Source organism: Sturnira hondurensis, unplaced genomic scaffold, assembly GCF_014824575.4.
Source record: "Sturnira hondurensis isolate 20B ecotype Veracruz unplaced genomic scaffold, ASM1482457v3 Scaffold0013515, whole genome shotgun sequence".
In the NCBI taxonomy this organism is placed as follows: Eukaryota; Metazoa; Chordata; class Mammalia; order Chiroptera; family Phyllostomidae; genus Sturnira; species Sturnira hondurensis.
Window position 1 is genome coordinate 6,826,272 of NW_028086146.1, and position 21,312 is coordinate 6,847,583.

The following is a 21,312-nucleotide window of genomic DNA, read 5'->3' on the forward strand; positions in this document are numbered from 1 at the left end:
AAAGACCCTCTAGAAACTGACTGAGTCCTTGGGAAGGAAAATGTAAAGACTGCAATTTGTGATGATAAAAGAATTAGAACAAAGTCGGCAGATTCGGGGCGGGGAGGAGGAAGGAATCTTTCTTTGGACTCATTAACCCCAGGGTTCCACTGTTCCTAGGGTGTTATATTTAGAAGAAGCAGTACACATACAACATGCTTACCCACTTTGAAAGAAATGATACTTGCCCATTCCAAGGAAAAGGAAAAACAGGCAGATAGGTAGAGAGAGGAGGAACCATAACTGAGAGGTGTGAAAAATGAGAAACTTGAAAGGGAGAAAAGTCTTGGAACTTTGGTTAAAGGTGGTTTAGGAATTATTCTCAGTGTCAGCATCATTTGTGGAATAACTGAAGCCCAAGATTAAAACAAAAAAAAATGAAAATCTAGGTTCTGTTTTACAAAGACTCTAAATTGCCAGCTATGGGAAAGAATGGAATAATAGGAAGGCATCTCTCTTTTTCCCTCTTCCAGATTTTTAATTTAGTTCTAGGGCAATCAGGATCAGAACACCTCTCACATTTACACACAAAATGACCAATTGGAAGACTAATGTGTGAGGAACGCTAAAAAATCAGTGAAGGTAGGGGAAGAGGAAGGAGGAATACCTCATTTCTAGTCATAGTCAACAGATACCCATCAAGCCAAAGGTGTTCTTATTAACATGATGGGATAGGTAACATCAAAATTTTAGTTTCTAATCAAGATACAGAACTTGAACATTTTTACAGGTTTCAGTGAATTGGGCAACAACACCTATATTTGGAAGCTGGGATTCTAAAATGTTTTATGAAATAGTGAAAAACTGCAAAAGATAAAAATTTTGATGAAGTATTAAATACCAAGACCTTGCAATCTTTGCTCAGAATTTCCCATTCCCGCCCATTGTCTAAGGAAAGGTGGAAAGTTGACTCTGAGAACACTTAGACTAAATAAAAAACTATAGAAGTAATTTCAGAATCAACATTTTATTTGGTAGTGATAAAATAAAATTAGAACACTTAAGAATTTAAAGAAATTGAGCCCTGGCTGGTGTAGCTCAGTGGATTGAGCACGGGCCTGTGAACCAGACGATCGCGGTTCAATTCCCAGTCAGGGCATATGCCTGGGTTGCAGGCCAGTTCCCAGCAGGGGATGCACGAGAAGCAACCATACATTGATATTTCTCTCCCTCTCTCCTTCCCTTTCCCTCTAAGGATAAATAAATAAAATCTTTAAAAAATAAGAATTTAAAGAAACAGAACTATATATTATGATCTTACAATTTTCACATACATATGGAATATACATATATATATATATAAATTTTCATATATATCAGAAATACATATATTAAAATTGTATTATGATCTTAAAATTTTCACTTATATATCAACATTCCAATATATATAATTTTACATATCAATTTTAAAAAATTCACTATAGGCTTTCTCTTTACATCAAAGTGGTCAAAGAAAGGACACAATGAAAAGTTTAATCAATAGGAGTAACTACTCTTGACATCAATGCCATGATTTCAATATCCATCTTGGGTCAGTGACAAAAACTAGAAAACTTTAAAAGGTATTCTACTATAGTTTAAAAACTCACAATGACATTAGCACATTAATAATACAAAGATTATAGACCAGTCAGAGCAATAAGAAATTACTATAGCACAAATCTCATTAGTTATAGACAATTTACATCCACCAGGGACACTGTCATAATGCACCAGGGAGATTCAAAGTTAACACTGCTCTAGTGAAAAAAAATTACAGAGGAGAAAACAATCTTTCTAAATAAGCCTGGAAGGACGACTAAACAGGCATCTCCAGATAAATACGTGAAATAAAATACTTTGCTGACAAAAAGAAAATGAGAGTTCTTGGTATTAAGGGGATGCAAAGTATCACCTGCCTTGAATATCCAAGAAGAAAGAAAGAAATCGAGGAACTGAAAAATATGCCTTTGGGAATAAGCCATATGGCATAGTCCAGTGTTTTTCAAAGTGTGGTCCATGTGTACATGAGATTATTTTTTACGAGGAGATGAACAAAGTGTGCGTGTAATCTTCTATTTATGGCTGGTGATACTGATTTTTCTCTTCTAGTAGCAATTTAATTTTCAGTTTTTAAAAGATGGATCTAATTAAAAAGTGACTCTATTTAAGTAGCAAGTAGATCCCCTCCATTGATCCCATGCCATGAGGTGTCTGGCCTCCACAACTCTGGTCAAAGTTTGGAGGTTTCTGTTTTGATTTAAACTCTGCACTGAGGAAGACCAAGCACAAGTAATGCTGATACCGTATAAAAAGAGAGAAGGATTAATTGAGTTAGTACAAGAAATGCCTAGTTGTCTCCCCCTACTCATCTCCTAGGAGCCATTCAGCTGCTGGGCAGGAAGCTAGAGAACTCTTCTTTAAAAATATGACCAGCCCAAGAGGAAAAACAAAGATACTAAACATCAGAGCCCAGTTTCCAATTAAAAAGCCCAGAAGATGCCTCTATATTGAAGTCAATGAGACCTTCTCATGCATTCAAACCAGCTTTTTATCCACAGAATTTTAAATATGAAAAAACATCTAAAGATTATCAGACATTGAGAACAGCTTCTAAAATGAATAACAGAGACAAAGAAAAGTACCTTTAAAAAACTGGCTAAATAAACAGAGACAGGCCCTGGCTGGTGTGGCTCAATGGACTGAGCACTAGCCTACAAACCAAAGTGTCTCTGGTTCAATTCCCACACAGGGCACATGCCTGGGTTGCAAGCCAGATCCCCAGGAGGGGGTGCATGAGGCAACTACACATTGATACTTCTTTTCCTCTCTTTATCCCTGCGTTTACCTCTCTAAAAATAAGTAAAATATTAAAAAAATAAACAGAGCCTAATGTTTAAAAAATTAATATCTTCAGAAAGATAAAAAGGTATAATCAAGAAATAAAATGATATTATGAAAAGGTACAGGAATTTTTTTTAAAGTTCTTGAAAATTACAACTAAAATAGCAGAAGTGAAAAGTAATAGATAAGCTGGAAGATAAAAATTCAAACTAGACCAAAAAAGTCCAAAATGTGATAAAGGAGAGAGAAGAGAGGAGGTAATCATAAATGAAAAATTGAAAAAATTTTGCCAGAACTGAATAACACGAATGTTCAGATTGAAAAGGACAACCAAGTTTCCGGCACAATGTACAAAAACAGACCCACATTAAGGCACAACAACATAAATTTCAAGAAACAGGGATTTAAATCATTCTGTAAACTTTCAGAGAGAAAAATACATCACATAGGACATATACAAAGGATCAGCAATCAGAATAGTGTTTGACTTTTCCATAGTAATTCTGCAAACCAGAGAATACTGAAGTAAGCCTTTCAAAATTCTAAATAAAATTATTTCCAAACCAAAAGTCTGTACCTATCCAACTACCAGACAACTGATAATTAAATTCTTTCTCAGACACGTCAGAGCTCAAACATTTACCATTTGTTAGGAAGTTACTGGAAGCTGTGCTCAAGCAAATCAAGAATTTAAGAGACTGATCCAGGGTCTTAAGGAAAACTAATATAAGAAAACCCCAGAATGATGGCCAAAGGAGATTCCAAGGTAGGAGCTGACCACAGCAAATGGAATCCAGACTGGAGAGGTCAGAGTGCTCTGAGAGACTTCCCTAAGAAAATACCTGATCTTTAAATCCAATACATTTTATAGGAAAGAGAGATAATCACAGCTTACTACATGGCTAGATTTGAATAGTGTGCGTGTACACACACACACACACACACACACACTCACATGCATTGAGTAAATGGTCTACCAAAATTAAAATATAACTATCAGATTGCTCTGGCCGGGTGGTTCAGTTGGTTGGAGCATTGTTTCATTCACCAAAGGTTGCAGGTTCAATTCCTGTCAGGGCAATTACCCAGGATGCAGGTTCAATCCCTGGTTGGGACCAATATTTCTCTTACATCGATGTTTCTTTTTCTTTCTGTCCCTCTCTCTTTCTCTCCCTCTCCCCCTCCCCCTCTCTCTAAAAAACAATACATATCCTTGGGTGAGGATTAAAAATGTGTGCGTGTGTGCGTGTATGGTTGAAACCTATGAAATTGTTTTTGTAGATAAAACCTGCATACAGTTCAATCTAGTATACCAGGAGCAAAAGGGATGTAAAGTGTGTGTGTGTCATAGAGACCAGAGAGAGGGCCATGGTAAGATAATTCTTAAAACTAAAATAATAAAAAAACATTAAAATATGAAAGTTTTTTTAAGACAAAGTAGTATTTTCAAAGACATGGAAGTCATTATTAAAATAATAGGAAGAAAGAGACAAAAGTCATTTGCAGAGAGGTTCATGGGATTAGAGGGAAGTTGAGGGCTGTTTTGTTTTGTTTCTAATATCATACTTGCTGAACTGTTCTCTACACTACCATATAAGACCTGTAGTAATCACCTTATGATATCTAAATTCAATAAAAAGTTTTCTAAAAATGGACAAAAGAAATGGAGGGAGGAAGAAAAGGGTCCAGGAGAGAGGGCCATTTTAATGTCACAAGAGGGCACTTTTTGGAGCTAGAACATGATGTCCCACACATTGCTGGTAGAAACAGACACTTCCGAGGCCAGTCTTCACCCACAATGACCAAAAAACACTACCCTCACCATTCTCCACTTGGTCTTTGGGTATGTCATAAGCTACCCTTTTCTGAATAATGTTTATAGAGTCTTGAAACAGAGATGACAATAATAGGAGAGGTTTTTAAAACACCATTTTGGGGAGATTCATTTTTAATAATGAAAAAGAAAGGTAAAAGGTATAAGAAACACAATTAATAGATTGAAACATATGAAACTGTTGTTTTTATAGATCACAACTGTAAGAGGATGCAGCCAGGGGGCCCAAAAGAAGGATTTGCAAGGTGGTCCAGAACTCAGAGTGTCCAGGAAATACTAAAAATATGGGATGCCCTCACCCCCACAAGTCTGAGCTGAGGAGTGGGATACACAGAACAGGGCCATTGAGTTGTGTTGTATAGCAACAGTTTTGCAGAGAACCTCCAGAATGGTCATTTAACATACCCATAACCTTTAACTGGTTTCACAGACATGTTAAATAGCTGTGCCATGCTTTGAGCCAGGGATAAGAGAGTGACTTCTACCCAGGATGTAACTGGGGGCTGGTCCCCCGAGTTACAGTGCTTGCATGAGAGCTTGGAGTTGATTTGCTCCACACCATGGGGCCACACTTGCCCAGACTCACTATGGCAGCCCAGTAAAGCTGGGAGGGTATGGGAGTCCTGGCAGGTGTAACCAATTGTGGGAGGAGTCGGAAATGGGGCTGCAAAGGAGGACTGACGTGGGGATTTAAACCCAGACACCGCAGCCATTGGGGGAAGAGCCATGCAGTTTGGGGCAGAGTGAGGACCCCTGCAGTCATGTAAGGGAGAGCCATGTGGTTTTGGGCAGAGCGAGGACCCCCCTCTTGCCCAGGTGAAAGAGAGAGCCACACGGTTTTGCCAGAGTGGGGACCCCTGAGGCCATGTGAATGAGTACCACTCGGCTTTGTCAGAATGGGGACCCCTGCAGCCAGGTAAAGAAGAAAGCCACATGCTTTTGGTCAGAGTGCTGACCTCTGCAGCTTTGGTAGAAAAGGTCCACACGGCTTAGGGGTGCTCCCTTTGGCTGCATGCCTGGGAAGCAAGGGAGACTTTGCCTAGAAGAGGAGTGAAAGAGCTCTCTGCCAGTAAGTCATGAGAAGGTGCCACATGGCTTTGCAGTAATTAGAGATCCTGCCTGGACGGCGACCCACTGGATGATGGCAGCAACCTGACATACGGATGTGTGCTTCTTTTCCTGAGATCCGGTACCCCGAATTAGGACAGGGGGAGAAGGAAGCGCTGTGGGCGCCTATGGTTATCCTAAAGTACTTTGATATTTTTATGGGGACATCGGGTCTCTGCTTTACATCTGTACAGCTTTAAGTAAACCTTTCCTTTCCTTTTCACAAATCTCTGGCACTGAGAGATGTCTTTCCTCTGGTAGTGGACAGGCAAGCTCAATAGGTATTAGTATACCGTCCTTTGGGAGGGGCCCCTGTTTTCTGTAACAGTTTTTGGCATCCCTGGGTGGGCCAAATATTGACAATACAATACACCTGTAACAATACAACAATACTTGTACATGCGCAGTAAAAGCCTGCCAAAACTAGCCAGGAAGGATCTGCCCTATATGAACAGAGTCCCTCCAGCCCATGAGGTCAATCTCTGCTTGGAGTTGGCCTGCTCCCATGTTCTCTGCTATAAACTCTGGGTGTTCGGTTCAATTCTTTGTCCCAATCACCGAGAACCTGGTTACCTATGCCCATCTGTGACACAACTACATATAGTTCAACCTAATAACCTAATGCATGCCAGTGTACTAATGTGCATGTGTTTTTTGTGTTTGGGTGTGTGTGGCGGGGAGTAGACACCAGGAAGAAGTGTGTGCTACAATTAAAAAAGACTTCAGGTGTCTATTTACCCTGAGACTCAAAGACCCTTCATGATTTTTAGCACTCCCCCTGCCAAGCCCACCTCTATCTCCTGGAAAGAATAAAACCTTGAATCCCTCTGCCTATCAGTTAGGATAAGATATTCCTCTCCCTGACTGCTTATTTATAATTGTAAGAGCAGAATTTGCTAAAGATTCTTCTTGATACTAAGAAATTACAGGCAAATCTCAAATTTCAAAATACTTCATTACATGATCTTCCTCACTTATGTTCTTGCCACTCTTTAGAAGAAATGACAGACCAATGTGTTCACAACCCACATGCAGAACTATCAGCTGGCATGAATAACATTATTTTGTCAGTATCTCCCCCCCTCAAAAAGCTAAGTGTTGAATATGAATAAGCCCTGTAGTAAACATGTGATGAAGAATTCATTCTCAATTTTTCGAATGGAATGAATCAGATCTCCAGACCTGTAACATAATGTAATTTTCATTAAACAGTATATATCAGTCACTCAGGCACTTTCTAAAATATCACAAAGGCAAAATCTCTGCCCAATTAGTTACAATGGTTTTCTACTTTATTAGGAAGTGCTGTGAGGCAATTATATAAAAACATTATTGCTGACATTTCAATATGAAAAAATAAGAAGTTAAGATAAAGAACAGGAAAAGGTGAAGAGGAAGCTAAAACCTTAGGGTGGTCTAGTCAAAAACAAATGTTCTCTTTAAGAGTTAACAGGCTCTTTTAGACTAGGAATCATGGTTTGAATAGTTACCTTTGTATTGCCTACAGTCCAGCACAAAAAGAACCTAGAATTAGAAATGCTCAAGAAACATGTGCTGAATTAACCTATAGAGTGAACTAGGCCTACCTTAGCACCCACTGTGCCAGAAGCATAACCCAAGTCATAGCTGAACACAGCCATGTCTGAACGATGAGAGGCACAGCAGCTCCTTACCTGTTGTTGTACTGGTACTTGCTGTACCACCTGTGTAGGCACTGCTGCTTGACTAGCCACAGATGTCTGTAAGGTCACTGTCGAACCTGTGTCAGACCCAGTCTCTGATGTCTGCATGATGGTCTCTGAAATATTAAAATAGAAAAAGTTCAAAACGCTCCCTTTCCATGACTAGTGGCATTACATTTGTTCTCAATATCCTATACTGACACTTTCAACTCTTGGAATACTTCTTACTCCAACATATTGTCATGATGTTCCATGCATATATATAGTTATTTTCACCATTTTTTAAATATAGAAAATTACTAATCCAGATTTTTAAAATCCCCATTAGGACCTCATTATCTTAAGGTTATAAAGGTTGAACTTCATTGAAATCTACCTTCCTTAGTTAGGTCTTATCTATTATAAATTATTTCAACTAATTTATAAACTATAGCCCCAAATTATGTCAAGCTATTTAATTCTCAGAACACAAACTTTAACTGTATACAAATATGTCATAAACTATACATTCTAGACCCTTTTATAAACTATTAGGATGTCACCAGAGGGGTACAATTTAGGGAAAACTATTGCTAAGGTCTTTCCAACTTTCAAACTTGCTATTCACTGATCTAAAAAGATTAGTATATATCCAAAAAACAATTGATATACCCTAAACTTAGCCAAAGGATCAAGTACACTAATTTTCCGTGATATGATATGGTACTAAAATCAAAGTTGAATTATATTCTTACACAAAAATAGCTAATATCAATAAAGTGTAACACTTTCAAAGATGGGTAAAGACCACTATCATATAAATGAGGTTTGTGACCAAAGACATGAAATATTTTCTCGTCATTCACAATTCAAACTGGGACCATTTTCAGTTCTCATGTGCAAACCTACTAACACAGCATCAAATTTTGCAGCATGTACTCTAGCTAAAGTGTGGTTTCTCAGACCTCCTGGCCTTGACATTCCCTTGTGCTACTTATATAGTCAATAGAATAAACATTAATTTTTTGCTCATGAGCAGGGACAAGAATTCTAATTTTCTTTCCTGGGGATAAACAATCTTTAATTGGAGTCTAAGAAAAATACTGCATTATGGTTTAAATCTGTGGACAATATTGTAAACATTAATTTTCCCTAAGAAAATTCTGAAAGCATATTCAGTTCTTTCAAGGAGAAAATTAACCCCTCTCAGAATCTTTTGTTACCCAAACCTTTTCTACCATCTCAATCAATTTTACAAATGGACCTCTGAAGACATCTAATCTACTCTTCCATTTTATAAACAAGGCAACTAAAGCCCAAAGAGGTTAAGAGACTCACTCAAGGTGAAAGCAGTAGACATGGGATTAGGCCTCTTCACTTTGCATCTGTGCTTATTTTTCTTTCTAGGCCTTGACACTGGCATCACTTTAGGTGATTATTCTTATTCTTTTGTTAGTCAAAACCCTAAAGCAGCACAATAAATCTTAGCACAAACAAAAGATACAGTGGTAACAGCTAACACTGTCAGAGTGTTTAACATATGCTAAGGACCCTTCTAAATGTTTTACGTGTTAATTCATAAATGAATTAGCCTATGTAGCAATCCAATTTTGCTGGTATGATCAGAAACTCCATTTACAGAGGAGGAACCTCAGGCACATAGAGTGAAGATGATGCCCAGGGGCTTCAACAAAAGGAACGTGATGGGGACTATGGCTACCACCCCATTTATTTGGGTCAGCTAGTGTTCAGCTCCAAAAAAATGTGAATTTGTAGGAAGGCTAAGCCATAGCTGCCAGTTCTTCCAATTTTCTGAAAGAAGCAAAATTTTCAAATTTTTACTTGAAAAATCTCAAATGGTGGCTCATTTAAAAACAAAAACAACTGGCTGGTGTAGCTCAGTGGATTGAGCACGAGCTGTGAACCAAAGGGTCACTGGTTGGATTCCCAGTCAGGGCACATGCCTGGGTTGCAGGCCAGTTCCCAGTGGGGGACACATGGGAGGCAACCATACATTGATGTTTCTCTCCCTCTCTTTCTCCCTCCCTTCCCCTCTCTAAAATAAATAAATAAATAAATATTTTTAAAAAACATAGCATTGCTCTCCATGCAAATGCACATAAACACATACCAATATATATATTGTTAAGATCATAATATGCCCCCAAATGTTTGAGAATGACAGTATTTGCTAAATAAAACTCTTGCCTAATTAAGATTACTGAAAGACCATGGTTCTCAAAAATTGGGGAAGGGAAACACATATTAGGAACCCTATCTGTACTTCTTTTTCTTTATTTCATCATGGAGAGGAAAAAAATACCCCCTCTCAAAAAAGCAAAAGCCAGCATCCTTTCATTCATCACATACTTATAGACTATTGATCCCATTTCTGCTACAGCAGAGGAGCTATTAGTGAGAGTAAAGTGATGCCTTTCTATGGGGAATGAGGAATGAACCAGATGTCAGATATTATCTTCAGTGAGGCTTTCTTAGCCCCTCTTCCCAAATGTAAGATAGGTGGTGGCCTTCATCAGCATAGTACACCAGTGAGGAAGACTAAGGTTGTCAATTACGGCCTCTTCATTAAGCTACTTGATCAGGGGTAGATGAGTTTCTAGCAGTAAAGGAACTCACACTCAAACTTCCTCCTATTTATCCAAATGCTGGCTGAGAGCTTTATCTAGGCTCACTTATGTATCTGTACATTGTATTGCATACCAGTCTACACAGCTGTCTATGATCTATGACCCATAATTTACCAAACAAACGGGCAAAAAAAGACCAATACAGGGCAACCAAGTAATTGTCCCAGAACATTTTCTGTTTACTTTCAGGTTACTCTTCATCATCTAATTCCCTTGGCTCCTTAATTATAGGGTCTCGCCAATTGATAAGAACTTAAGTCACTTGGATCTGTCTCCATTTTTACACAGTAGACAGTAAATTTCACTCTCCTCTTATCTCATTGTTGTCCTCAATGTTAAGAGGCTCTTTTTGCCAAGGAGAGTCTCAATCACATCCCTTCCAGAGACTGTCTCAAAAAAGTCATCACCATAATTAATTCTCTCATTTAACAAGTCTTTCCCAGGTACCACACAATGTGTTAAGTGCTGGCAGTACATATTATTTAATCCTCAGAAGACCCCCATTATGGAAGTGTTATATTTTTAAAAGATTTTATTTATTTATTTTTAGAGAGAGGAATGGAGGGAGGAAGAGAAGGTGAGAAACATCAACACGTGGTTGCCTCTTGCACATCCCCACACTGGAGACCTGGCCTGCAACGCAGGCATGTGCCCCGGCAAAAACTTCGGTTTGCAGGCCAGTGCTCAATCCACTGAGCCACACCAGCCAGGGCAGTGGGAGTGTTATTATTTCTACTTAACAAATGAGGAAACTGAGGCACAAATAGACTAAATATCTTGCTAAAACCCACACAAAGAGCTTAGTACAGGAAGAGCCTGTTGTCAAACCTAGGTTTGTAGAACTCCAAAGCCTATCATGTCACCACTACATATATTCATTTTGCAATATCACGATGACAGGCACTCCAAATGAAAAGCTAGAGACTATTGGTCTGAACAGCAAAGTCTTTGGGACTTATAATCAATTGTATTTGATCTCTACTTCCAATAACAAAGGACAGACATCTCTGACATTTAAATTAGGAAATATCCTCTCTCTTTCTATTGAGGCCATAATAAAACCCAACTAATAAGAATTGTTCCAGGGGCATTCTAACTGATTAATTCTGAAGACCTGATTTAACTGCAGATCAATTAGAATGTTAAAGCATGTTTGAGGAATATAACCCTCCTGCCAAATTTTACTCCACAGATCATTGAAATCTACTGACACATTCAGAGCTACACATTCTGGTAGCTCATTTCTGCAGAGCAAAGATCATCACATGAGGGTAGCATGTTAGCATGCTTTACTTGGAGGTTTTGTTTTAGACCCACTATAAAGGTTTGTGTGTACATGTGAGACATAACCATTCACCTACCAGGGGTTTCTGGTGCTTTGTTTACGTTTGGGAGTAATTTGGTTAGTTTAGTTCCTTCACAGCCTCCTTTCAAGTGATATTTGTTTATCAGCCACAAATGCAGTCACATTAATCCATTTTGATAAGCTAAATAAACCCCTGTAGTTTGTCCCTGATGTAGCCCACATGTAAATGAGTTATATATTCTTGCAGGAGAGACATGTACAATTTCAGTCTAGTCATCCTTGCCTAATGTGGCTGTCAGGTGTGTCAAGAGCAACAGATGCTTGTTTGACAAAGGACCTTTTTATTCTGGCTAATTAAGCAGTTGGACACACCCGCCTGTTAACGGTTCTGCTTTGTACAGCCAGCTCTGGCTGAATCATGTGAATCTACAGCTAAATAGGCCACATTTTGAAAGAAGGCTAATTAACCCCTAGGAGAAGGAAAAGAATATTGAAAAAACCCAGCTGCTGAATGTGACAAGATTAGCATTTCTTCAACCTGATGGGCAAAACCTAAGCAAAGCAAATGTGTTTGGAACAAACATGCATTATTGCAAGTTTCAAGGCATTCAAATATTCTTTGTGGAACTTCCTGAAGATTATTTAATACACTCAAATTCACAGTTGGATTCCTTTTATCACTCACAATGTACATGCCCGATTAAATGGCTTAATAGTCTGACCTAATCAATTACTTATCAAACAGAACTATATTGATGCTTAGTTTAAAAATAAGGAGTATCCACCTAATTTTTATTGAGGTTTTTCATACTGAAATAATTTGCTCTCCAAAAGACAGCAAAGTCTGCAAAGTTTAGTTCTACCACACCAACTATCTTTTTTTTTTTTTTTTGCACTGAGGAATGTAACAGGTTTAATTCAGTATAGAAAATAAACACATGTAATTTAATCTGCAGGCACAACAAAGACTTTCTTTTTTCTTAGTAAAGAAAAATAAATATGCTAATCTCAATTAGTACTTGAAACAAATTAAACAAAACTATGGTGATAGTCACTTAATAGATGTAGTAAAAATAAATCACATCTAAAATGAGATATTCAAGAATAAATTATTTACTTAGAAACCTGTTTCAACATAAAAGCATAGGAATGCTATTTACAGGAGAAAAATTTTGTCATAATTTAAAATTAGTACTTTTGAAATACAGAACAAGGAGTTTAACACTGATGTGCTTTTTACACAGAGAAAGACCTCAAACCATAACTGAAGTTTGGCAGCATAAAAATTTTATTATTGAAACTCTGTTTAAGCATCACCTTTCTTGAATAAATGTTAGAAAATATTAATATACATAATGCCCATAGCAATTGAAATTGCTATTAAAATCAGACAACTAAAATAAGCCATGTTTTTTTGGTGTGGAAAGGTGAAGGAGTTGCCAATATATACATTCCTGAACATAAAAGTAATATAAAATACATACATTTCTGACTATTCTAGACTATATGGTTAAAAAATATTAAGATTATTCCAATTCTTTTTTTTTTTATTTCCTCCCTAATTTCAATCTTGACCCATTCATTGTTCAATAGCCTACCATTCAGTTTCCATGATTTTGGGTGTTTTGGGTTTTTTCCTGTGGGGTTGGTTTCCAATTTCAGTCCCTTGTGATCAGAGAAGATGCTTGGTATGATTTCTATTTTCCTGAAGTTGTTGAGACTGGTTTTGTGTCCTATCATGTGATCTATCTTATTCCAATTCTTAAAAAAACTAAAAATATTAAGCAACTTTCAAAGGTGATATAATGTAAAATAATGGAACATTATAGAAATTTCATATATATAGTTAAAGAATCATGTGAAAATTGAATTTTTTAAAGGTTAAAAATATATTAAGCTGATTGATTTACCTACAAATGTAAAACATGATCCCTTGTTTTTCCCCCCAATTTCACCCCATACAAATGAAAGAAACTGATTAAGCTATAGATTGCAGTTGGACTTTTTTTACTTAAAATACACTTCTGTGAAAAGTTTATTCATGGCAAAACACAGGGCTTTATCAAAACAATAAACTAAGTAACTGAAGGGATGTGAAAAGAAAATGCACAATTTTCTATATTATAAAAGTTCTGCTCCTTTATTTAAGTTTGATGTTGTAATCTTCATAATTGTGTATAGTTGATCTTTTGTAGTAAATTGATCAGTAGAAAAATGATGGAATGATAACCGTGTAGAGTGTTCAGCAGTTATCTTCCCGTGACAGTGACTAATGCTGGCGATGATTAATCAGCACAGTGGTAACATACACAGGTTGCCTGGGAAACTTTTTTCACTTTTCAAACAAAGATTTTCTCTTAACTAAATCTTACCTTGACTCGGAATATATTAAAAAAATCTATTTCTTTGGAGAAGAAAAATAAAATCAAATTACTTTCATCTATGAATGTATTATTGAAGCCAAACTGCTGGAGTTATGTAGCATTTTATTTATTTCTAGTTATCAAGAGAAGGTGTCATAACTCACAGACGTAATTTTGGGGAAGAGAGAACCAAGTGCCTGTCCAGTCTACTGCTCGTGCCATCCAGCATTTTCCTCGATCATGTATATGAATTAGTAGGCAAATCAGTCTTACCTAGATAACATATGCTAAAAATGGGCAGTGCTCAGGTAATAGCTGCGACATAAGAAAAACCAAACAAAAGCTTGTAAGTATCCTACACTCTTTCCTAGTGGAAGGAGGGTCTGAGAACAAAATGATAAAATATACACAAAGATTCTTAAGCAAAATCTATGAGATAAAGCTATTAACATTTCTTCTTATTGGTTAACCCACTCCTGACTGTGACTAGAAACTATGGGATGGGGCATTTAATAACACTTAGAATTGAAAGATGATGAACAATAAAAATGTTATCATAAACCTATCATCATCTTAATTACTAGAGATAATAATAATGGCTACCATCTGTTGAGTATTTACTATATGATATATATTATGCATACATTTAACCCTAATTTCTCCCAGGAAGTAGATATTCCCATTTTATAGTAGAGAAGAACAAGGTTTAGAGGTTAAGTAACTTGCCCAAGGTTAGAGAGTAATTAAGACATAGAGCCAGGATTCAAGTCCAGGTCTAACCCCAATAATGGTACCCTGCCATTGGCCCCTTGTCCGTCGGCTACACGGCCAGCAGTAGTGAGGCTATTTTAACCAAATCAACTTTAAAAGAGATAAAGAAGTCTATGGAGACACGGGGCACTAAGAAAGAATTTTAAATTTGAACAAGTAGACACATATCTTGCAAATATGTACTGTACTATACCTAATATGTGATCAATATTCCCTTTTCTAAAGTTACCAAGTCTATAATTTTTATGGTATGGAAAAGTATATCATTGGTTAAAAGATACCTTCACTAAGCTTGTATTCACAAAATATTTTATAGATGAAAAAGGAAATAATAAAGACTCATTTGCTTTCAAAAATTACATTTTCCCCAAATGAATAAATCAAAAAAGGGCCCAGTAAAGTGAATACGTATTCTCTTGCCCATACAATATATTTTTTAATTTTTTCTCCATGCTTCATTTCTTTTTCTTTTTATAAAAGTGGAGAATAAAGCCCTTTACAGTTTCTAACTATTCTAATGACAGGCTCAAAGAGATCAACACATCTAAAAATGGAAAATAATACTGTATAATAACATTGCTAATAATAGATACAATGTACCCTACGTTAAATATACAGTATCTTAAAGAACTGAATTCTCATTTACTGCCATTTTTTACTAAACATAGTGAATGTGGGTGTGTGTAAACTTCAAAAAAAATCTATTCACACACATACACTCTGGAAACACTTACTGTAAAACAATGCTATTAATCAAAAGAAATTTTTATACTGACTTTCATTCTGTATGAATAGAAATGGACTTGGAATAATGATTTGGCCAATGTATAGAAATGGACTTGGGATAATGATCTGGCCAAAGAATGAAAATTAAAACAGATTCAAGATTTTAGCCAAGTTTGTATTTCACAAATTTAACTGAAAACTTACAGTGAACTAAAAACACTGATCCTTTGGAGCTTATTTTATGGGAATAAATTCCACTTTCCCAGATAGCCTCTCAAACCACTTCTTCACCAATTTCCATACTCTACGTATCACTGTCCTTCCTACTCATTTGCTCAGCTCCAAAACAATGGTTGCTTCTAAAGTGAGTTATTTTAGAGCATTTCATAAAACTATGGTTAATAATACCCCTAACTGTGGTTAGTAATATGCTCAAAATCAACTATAAGTTCTTCATGACCAAAAGCAATTATAATTATTTAATATTTATAAAAGTGTGAAATTTCACATAATGAGTTTATTTTCCACAATCACTCCTCTTAACATTTTGATGGTCTTCACAGGGTGCTAAAAGAGGGGACAGAACTCTTTCTTTACCTCTGAAAATATGTAAACAGTGACCGCCTTATCCCAATTATACCTTTCACAGATAAACTTGATCCTTTTCCAAATCGAATCAATCACTGAGGAACTCTTCAGCTCCTTAGAGTTCAGGCTACTCCTTTCATTAGGTCCCAATACCCTCAAGGTAAACTGCAAATCCCTTAAGAGAGCTTATCAGGCCCTTAAGGGTATAGCTCCTGTCTACCTTCTATCTTCCAAAGAATATATACAACCCAGCCATATGGAACTACCCTTCAGGTTCTCCAAAGTTGGGGCTTTTGAATAAGAAGTTCCTTCTGATTAAAATTATTTTTCCCAAGCCTCTCATTTTTTTTGAATTCTTGTTTCTTCATTCTTTTCTGTTTGGTCATTTTTTTCTTCCTTCTGGTCCACTCCATTGATTTGAGTCCCAGTTTTCCTTCCCATCACTATTGGTTTACTGTGTGTTTCCCTTCATTTCACTTAGTTTAGCCTTCATTTGTTCATCTAATTTGTGACTAAAATCAACCAGTTCTATGAGCATCTTGATCACCAGGGTTTTGAACTGTGCATCTGATAGGTTGGCTATCTCTTGGTCGAGATAGTACTGGCTCTGGGGCTTTGAGCTGTTCTTCTTGAGCCATAATGTTTTGGTCTGTTCGCATCTGTTATGTAAGAGGGGCGAAGCCTTAGGTATTCACCAGGGTGGGGCAACCCAAGTTGCTGGCTTGTGATGCTGTATCTGGGAGTGGGGTCAGAGAAAAAAATGGAGTTTTTTTCTGCTCTCTCTCAGATTTTGGTCCCCTCTGCTGCTTTCCACAAGCAAATTGGGCCCTTCTGGTGGTGGTTCCCGGATGTTTGAGCTTGTACACCCTCCAGGACCCTGTGGGTCTCTCCAATGAAGTCTCTGTGAGCCTGGGATCTTCTCCCGGGACTCTGACCCCCAAAACACCAATTGGAAAGTTTTTCCAATTGGTGGTTTTAGGCTTTAATTCCTGGCACTGGGGCGCTGGTTTGCGCGATCTGTCTCACTGCTCGTTTTTTTGCCTGGTTTATCTGTGCGCGAATGTGTGCCCACAGTCAGCCAGCCACCTTGCACCCTCACTGGGTCAAGAGTTCAGAAAAATGAGGAGAGGCTTAGGAACCTCCAGGACATCTTTAAACGTTCCAACATCCAAATTATAGGGGTACCAGAAGGGGAAGAGAAACATCCATGGGTGGAAAACTTGTTTAAACAAATAATAAAGGAGAACTTCCCCAATCTGGCAAAAGAAATAGACTTCGAGGAAATCCAGGAAGCTCAGAGAGTCCCAAAGAAGTTGCACCCAAGAAGGAACACACCAAGGCGCATCATAATTACACTGGCCAAGATTAAAATGAAGGAGAAAATCCTAGAAGCAGCAAGAGATAAGGAGAAAGTCACCTACAAAGGAGTTCCCATCAGACTGTCAGTGGATTTCTCAAAAGAGACCTTACAGGCAAGAAGGGGCTGGAAAGAAGTATTCCAAGTCATGAAATCCAAAGACCCACATCCAAGACTGCTCTATCCTGCAAAGCTTTCATTTAGAATGGAAGGACAGATAAATAGTGCTTCTCAGATAAAGTCAAATTCAAGGAGTTCATCATCACCAAGCCCTCATTATATGAAATGTTAAAGGGGATTTATCTAAGAAAAAGAAGATAAAAATATGAAGAGTGAAAGGACAGCAAACTCACACTTATTAACAACCACACCTAAAACAAAAGCAAACTAAAAGGACAGCTAGATCAGGAGCAGAACCATAGAAATGGAGATCCCATGGAGGGTTAGCAACAGGGGAGTGGGAGGAGGAGAAGGGGAGAGAAGGTACAGAGAATAGGTAGCATAGATGGTAGGTAGAAAATAGAGAGGGGGAAGGGCAAAAATAGTAGGGGAAATACAGAATCTAAAGAACTTGTGACACATGGACATAAACTAAAGGGGGGGAGAGTGTACAGGATGGAGGCGAATGAAGCGGGAAAATGGGACAACTATAATGGCATAATTGATAAAATATATTAAAAATAAAATAAAATACAATTATTTTTCCTTCCCACTTCCTCTCATCTCCCTCTTTCAGCTCTCCAAATAAATTCCACTATCCACACTTCTTAACAAATCTGGGTCTGGTGTCCTGTCATTATTCAGTGTACAACAATTATCATTCTGTACTATAACCATCTCTCCCACCAGACTATCAACACTACAAGCACATGAACTATCTTTTTCACTTACAAATAGGCAATCATGCCTAACGCACAAGGATCTTCAATACATTGTATGAACAAATGAATTTACAAGGGGATAAGTTTAAGACCCTGCTAAAACATTACTATTAGAGTATGCTATATCAAAAGCATCTAACACTTTAAAATTATACATAAATAAAGTTTTCTAGTAGAGCCATTTCCAATCAAGTTACTCATTATGAATATTTTCTCTTAATTTTCTAATACAGTTTCACTCTCAATTCCCATTATGGCAGGATTTTATATAATTCCCGTATTACAAGATTTGTAAGTCTCAACAGATTTGTGTATATTTTTTATAAAGAAACAAGGATTAAATAAACCCAAATGAGCAAATTAAGTCTTCAGCTACTTCTCTTACCTCCTAACATTTTTATTACATTTTAATAAGTATACCTGATTTACTAAATTGTGGATTAAGATCCAGTGCTTTAATCATAGCATCTTAGAAAAGGTGGGCTAGTAGCATTCCTTTGTTTTTATGAGACAGAAGCACTCAGAGACCTTTAATTTTCCTGGCCAAAATGCTAAGAACAAGTCATTAGTCTAATAGTAATTGTTCTAGCTTCATTAATTAACCGCTTGGAATTTAGTTGAGCTTGTCCATATTCAACTGACATTCTTCTATTTCTCTCAACAATCATTCAAACTTTGCCCACTCGGGTGCGCGCACACACACACACACATACAAGGGGAGAATAGAAGCCTCTAGTTACAAATTAGGTAACACATCTATGTAAAGATTCTACATATATTATTTCACTTGTCCAAAAATTCTGTGATGTACTATTATTATACCATTTTTATAAGTGAGAAAACTTAGGCCCTAAGCTTAAAAAAACATGAGCCCAAGGTCACACAGCTAGAAATGCTCAGTGAGGACTTGAACATACTATATCATCTATTAGGTTCTAGAAGCAAACATTTGTTTTCTTCTTTCATTTTTCAATGTAGCCATATGCTGAATTAGGCTTGTGACAATTTAAATGTTTTTCAGACCAAACATTATGCTGTCCTGTCAAAAGTAACAGTCTTTTCTACATTTTTAATCTATGTCATAGGAATTGGACATGGTGTAATTTTTTAAACAAGTTACTAATTTTCCATATGTAGTTATATTTAAAAAATCTTAATTTCATTTCCAACAATGCAGAGTATCTGACAAGATGACTGTCTATTCTATTCTGTAGATCTCAGCAAAGACTAATACAATTTCTGAATTTTGTGGGTTCTATCCTACCTTTTACTGAGGCACCAACATGGATAGGCTCGTTGGAATTTGATTCAGGATTAAGAAAATGTTTAAAAATTATAATGGCTTTTTTTCTTAAATCTTGGGGTTGAGCTCTCAGGTGCCCACCATCAATTCCACTCCTCTGACTGGCTCCAGCTTCTCAGATGCCATGGGAAGGGACAGTTTCAACTAGTTAATTCTCAGAAAAATGGGTTTGGAGTCTTTGGCATAAGTGCCATTGGTTGCTGCTCCCTGACTTTCATATACAGTCACAAACTTCCTTCAGCAACTCCAAGAAAAAACATATTTAACTCTACTATCTAATGATATTGCAATGAAGGACATTAATTGAGAAGTAGAGCTTTAAGGAAGGTTACAGCCAAAGATAGTGTTGAGAGACACCACAGCAATACCGTACAAATGTCTCCCAGTCCAACTACCATATTTATTCCTGCTTGAGCACAGGACCATCTTTCCTTGATAAATGTCAAGTACTTCATCATACACCTTGATCTATTCATTTTGTTCCTAACGTCAAATACTCATATGAGACATATTTTGCTACAGTGACTGTACGAGCAGAAAAATATAAAATCCCTCAATTCTCACCCAGACCTTTTATTGTAGTTCTTCCATATCTCAGTCTGTGTGGTGGTAGCCATATCTCACACACACACACACACACATGCAAACACACAATGAAGCAGAAGACTTTCCAAAGGGTTCCAACTGTGGCTACAAGGCGTGGCTGAGAAAAAAACACTCTAATTCCAAAGACAGTAGTAGAACTCTTCCATCCCAGCCTCACTGTCCCCCGACCCTGGCAGATGGTGATGAGGATACAATAACACCAGGTCTACTCTGCCAACAATCAACTTGCTAAGGATTATGATGCCACATGGCCAATTTGACAAATTGAACAAATCACTGAAAACTTTTACTTAACCACATGTACTGATGACATAATGTATATTGAATGAAAGTTTTAAAGAGCCTTTTAAAATCTTTGATACTTATGCTGATGAAGGTTTTAAGGTTTTAATTTACCTGAAATGTTACTGCAAGTCAGCACTATAGCCTACTTTATAACATCATGGCTCTATAACTATATTCTGGAATTCTACCTTTTTCTGGGTCAGAAACTTGAAAATGAGAACTTGTTTACTTTAAAGCAAAGGGTTATGCATGTCTTGAATGCCATGGAATTTATAAATGATAATAGGGAAGGTTTATTTCTTTCAACATATTTTCATCCATTAAAAGAATTCTATACTCAGGATATACTCAGTTGACATTCTAACCAAATGAGGTACCCAGCCAGGACCACTATACTTCTCTTAATTCACAAATTTGTCAACAAGTCAACTAAATGAATATATTGCTTCTGACTTAAGCAACTGAAAGACCATCAGTACATGAAATATCAAAGATAAACTTGGCACTCAGCTGATGGTACTAGTACTGATAATTATTTCTGTTATAAATGTGTCTGTAGGGAAATTGCTAAAAAATTAAAACTATGTTAAAATTGATTAATACTTCCCACCAAAAATTTCAAAGGCTTCTACAATTATTTTATGCAGTGTGATTTATGATGAACTCTATATGTAATTAATAGAAACGTATTTGGGGCAGTTGATAATTTAGAAAACTGGTTCTTGGAAAATTTAACAAAACAACTATTCACTAAAGTTCTATTTCAGCAGACAGTTTTTAAGCAAGCTATCAATTCAGTAAATTGACCACTCAAAAAATTGGGAGTAGGGAGGTGTTATAATAGGTTTTCAGATAATTGGCCTATTTCCCAATATCACAGCATTTTAAAGTTAAAAACTATCAGGAGATCATCTAGTGCAGGCCCTCATTTCACAGAGAATCTGAGACCCAGAAACCAAATGGATCCATTAGTTAGTATCATCACTGGCATTAGAACTCAGATCTCCCAATTGC

The 21,312-nt window shown here is 36.9% G+C and overlaps 1 protein-coding gene across 6 annotated transcripts in view; it reads right to left on the reverse strand.

Annotated features, from left to right (window-relative positions):
• RFX3 (regulatory factor X3) overlaps window positions 1-21,312 on the reverse strand; it is a 282,830-nt gene that overhangs the window by 149,898 nt on the left and 111,620 nt on the right. For all 6 annotated transcript variants that reach the window (XM_037061756.1, XM_037061751.1, XM_037061753.1 and 3 more), the window contains one exon: window positions 7,477-7,601. In XM_037061756.1, coding sequence (XP_036917651.1) covers window positions 7,477-7,593 — 117 coding nt within the window. In that variant the 5' untranslated portion in view covers window positions 7,594-7,601. The remainder of the gene's footprint in view (window positions 1-7,476; window positions 7,602-21,312) is intronic.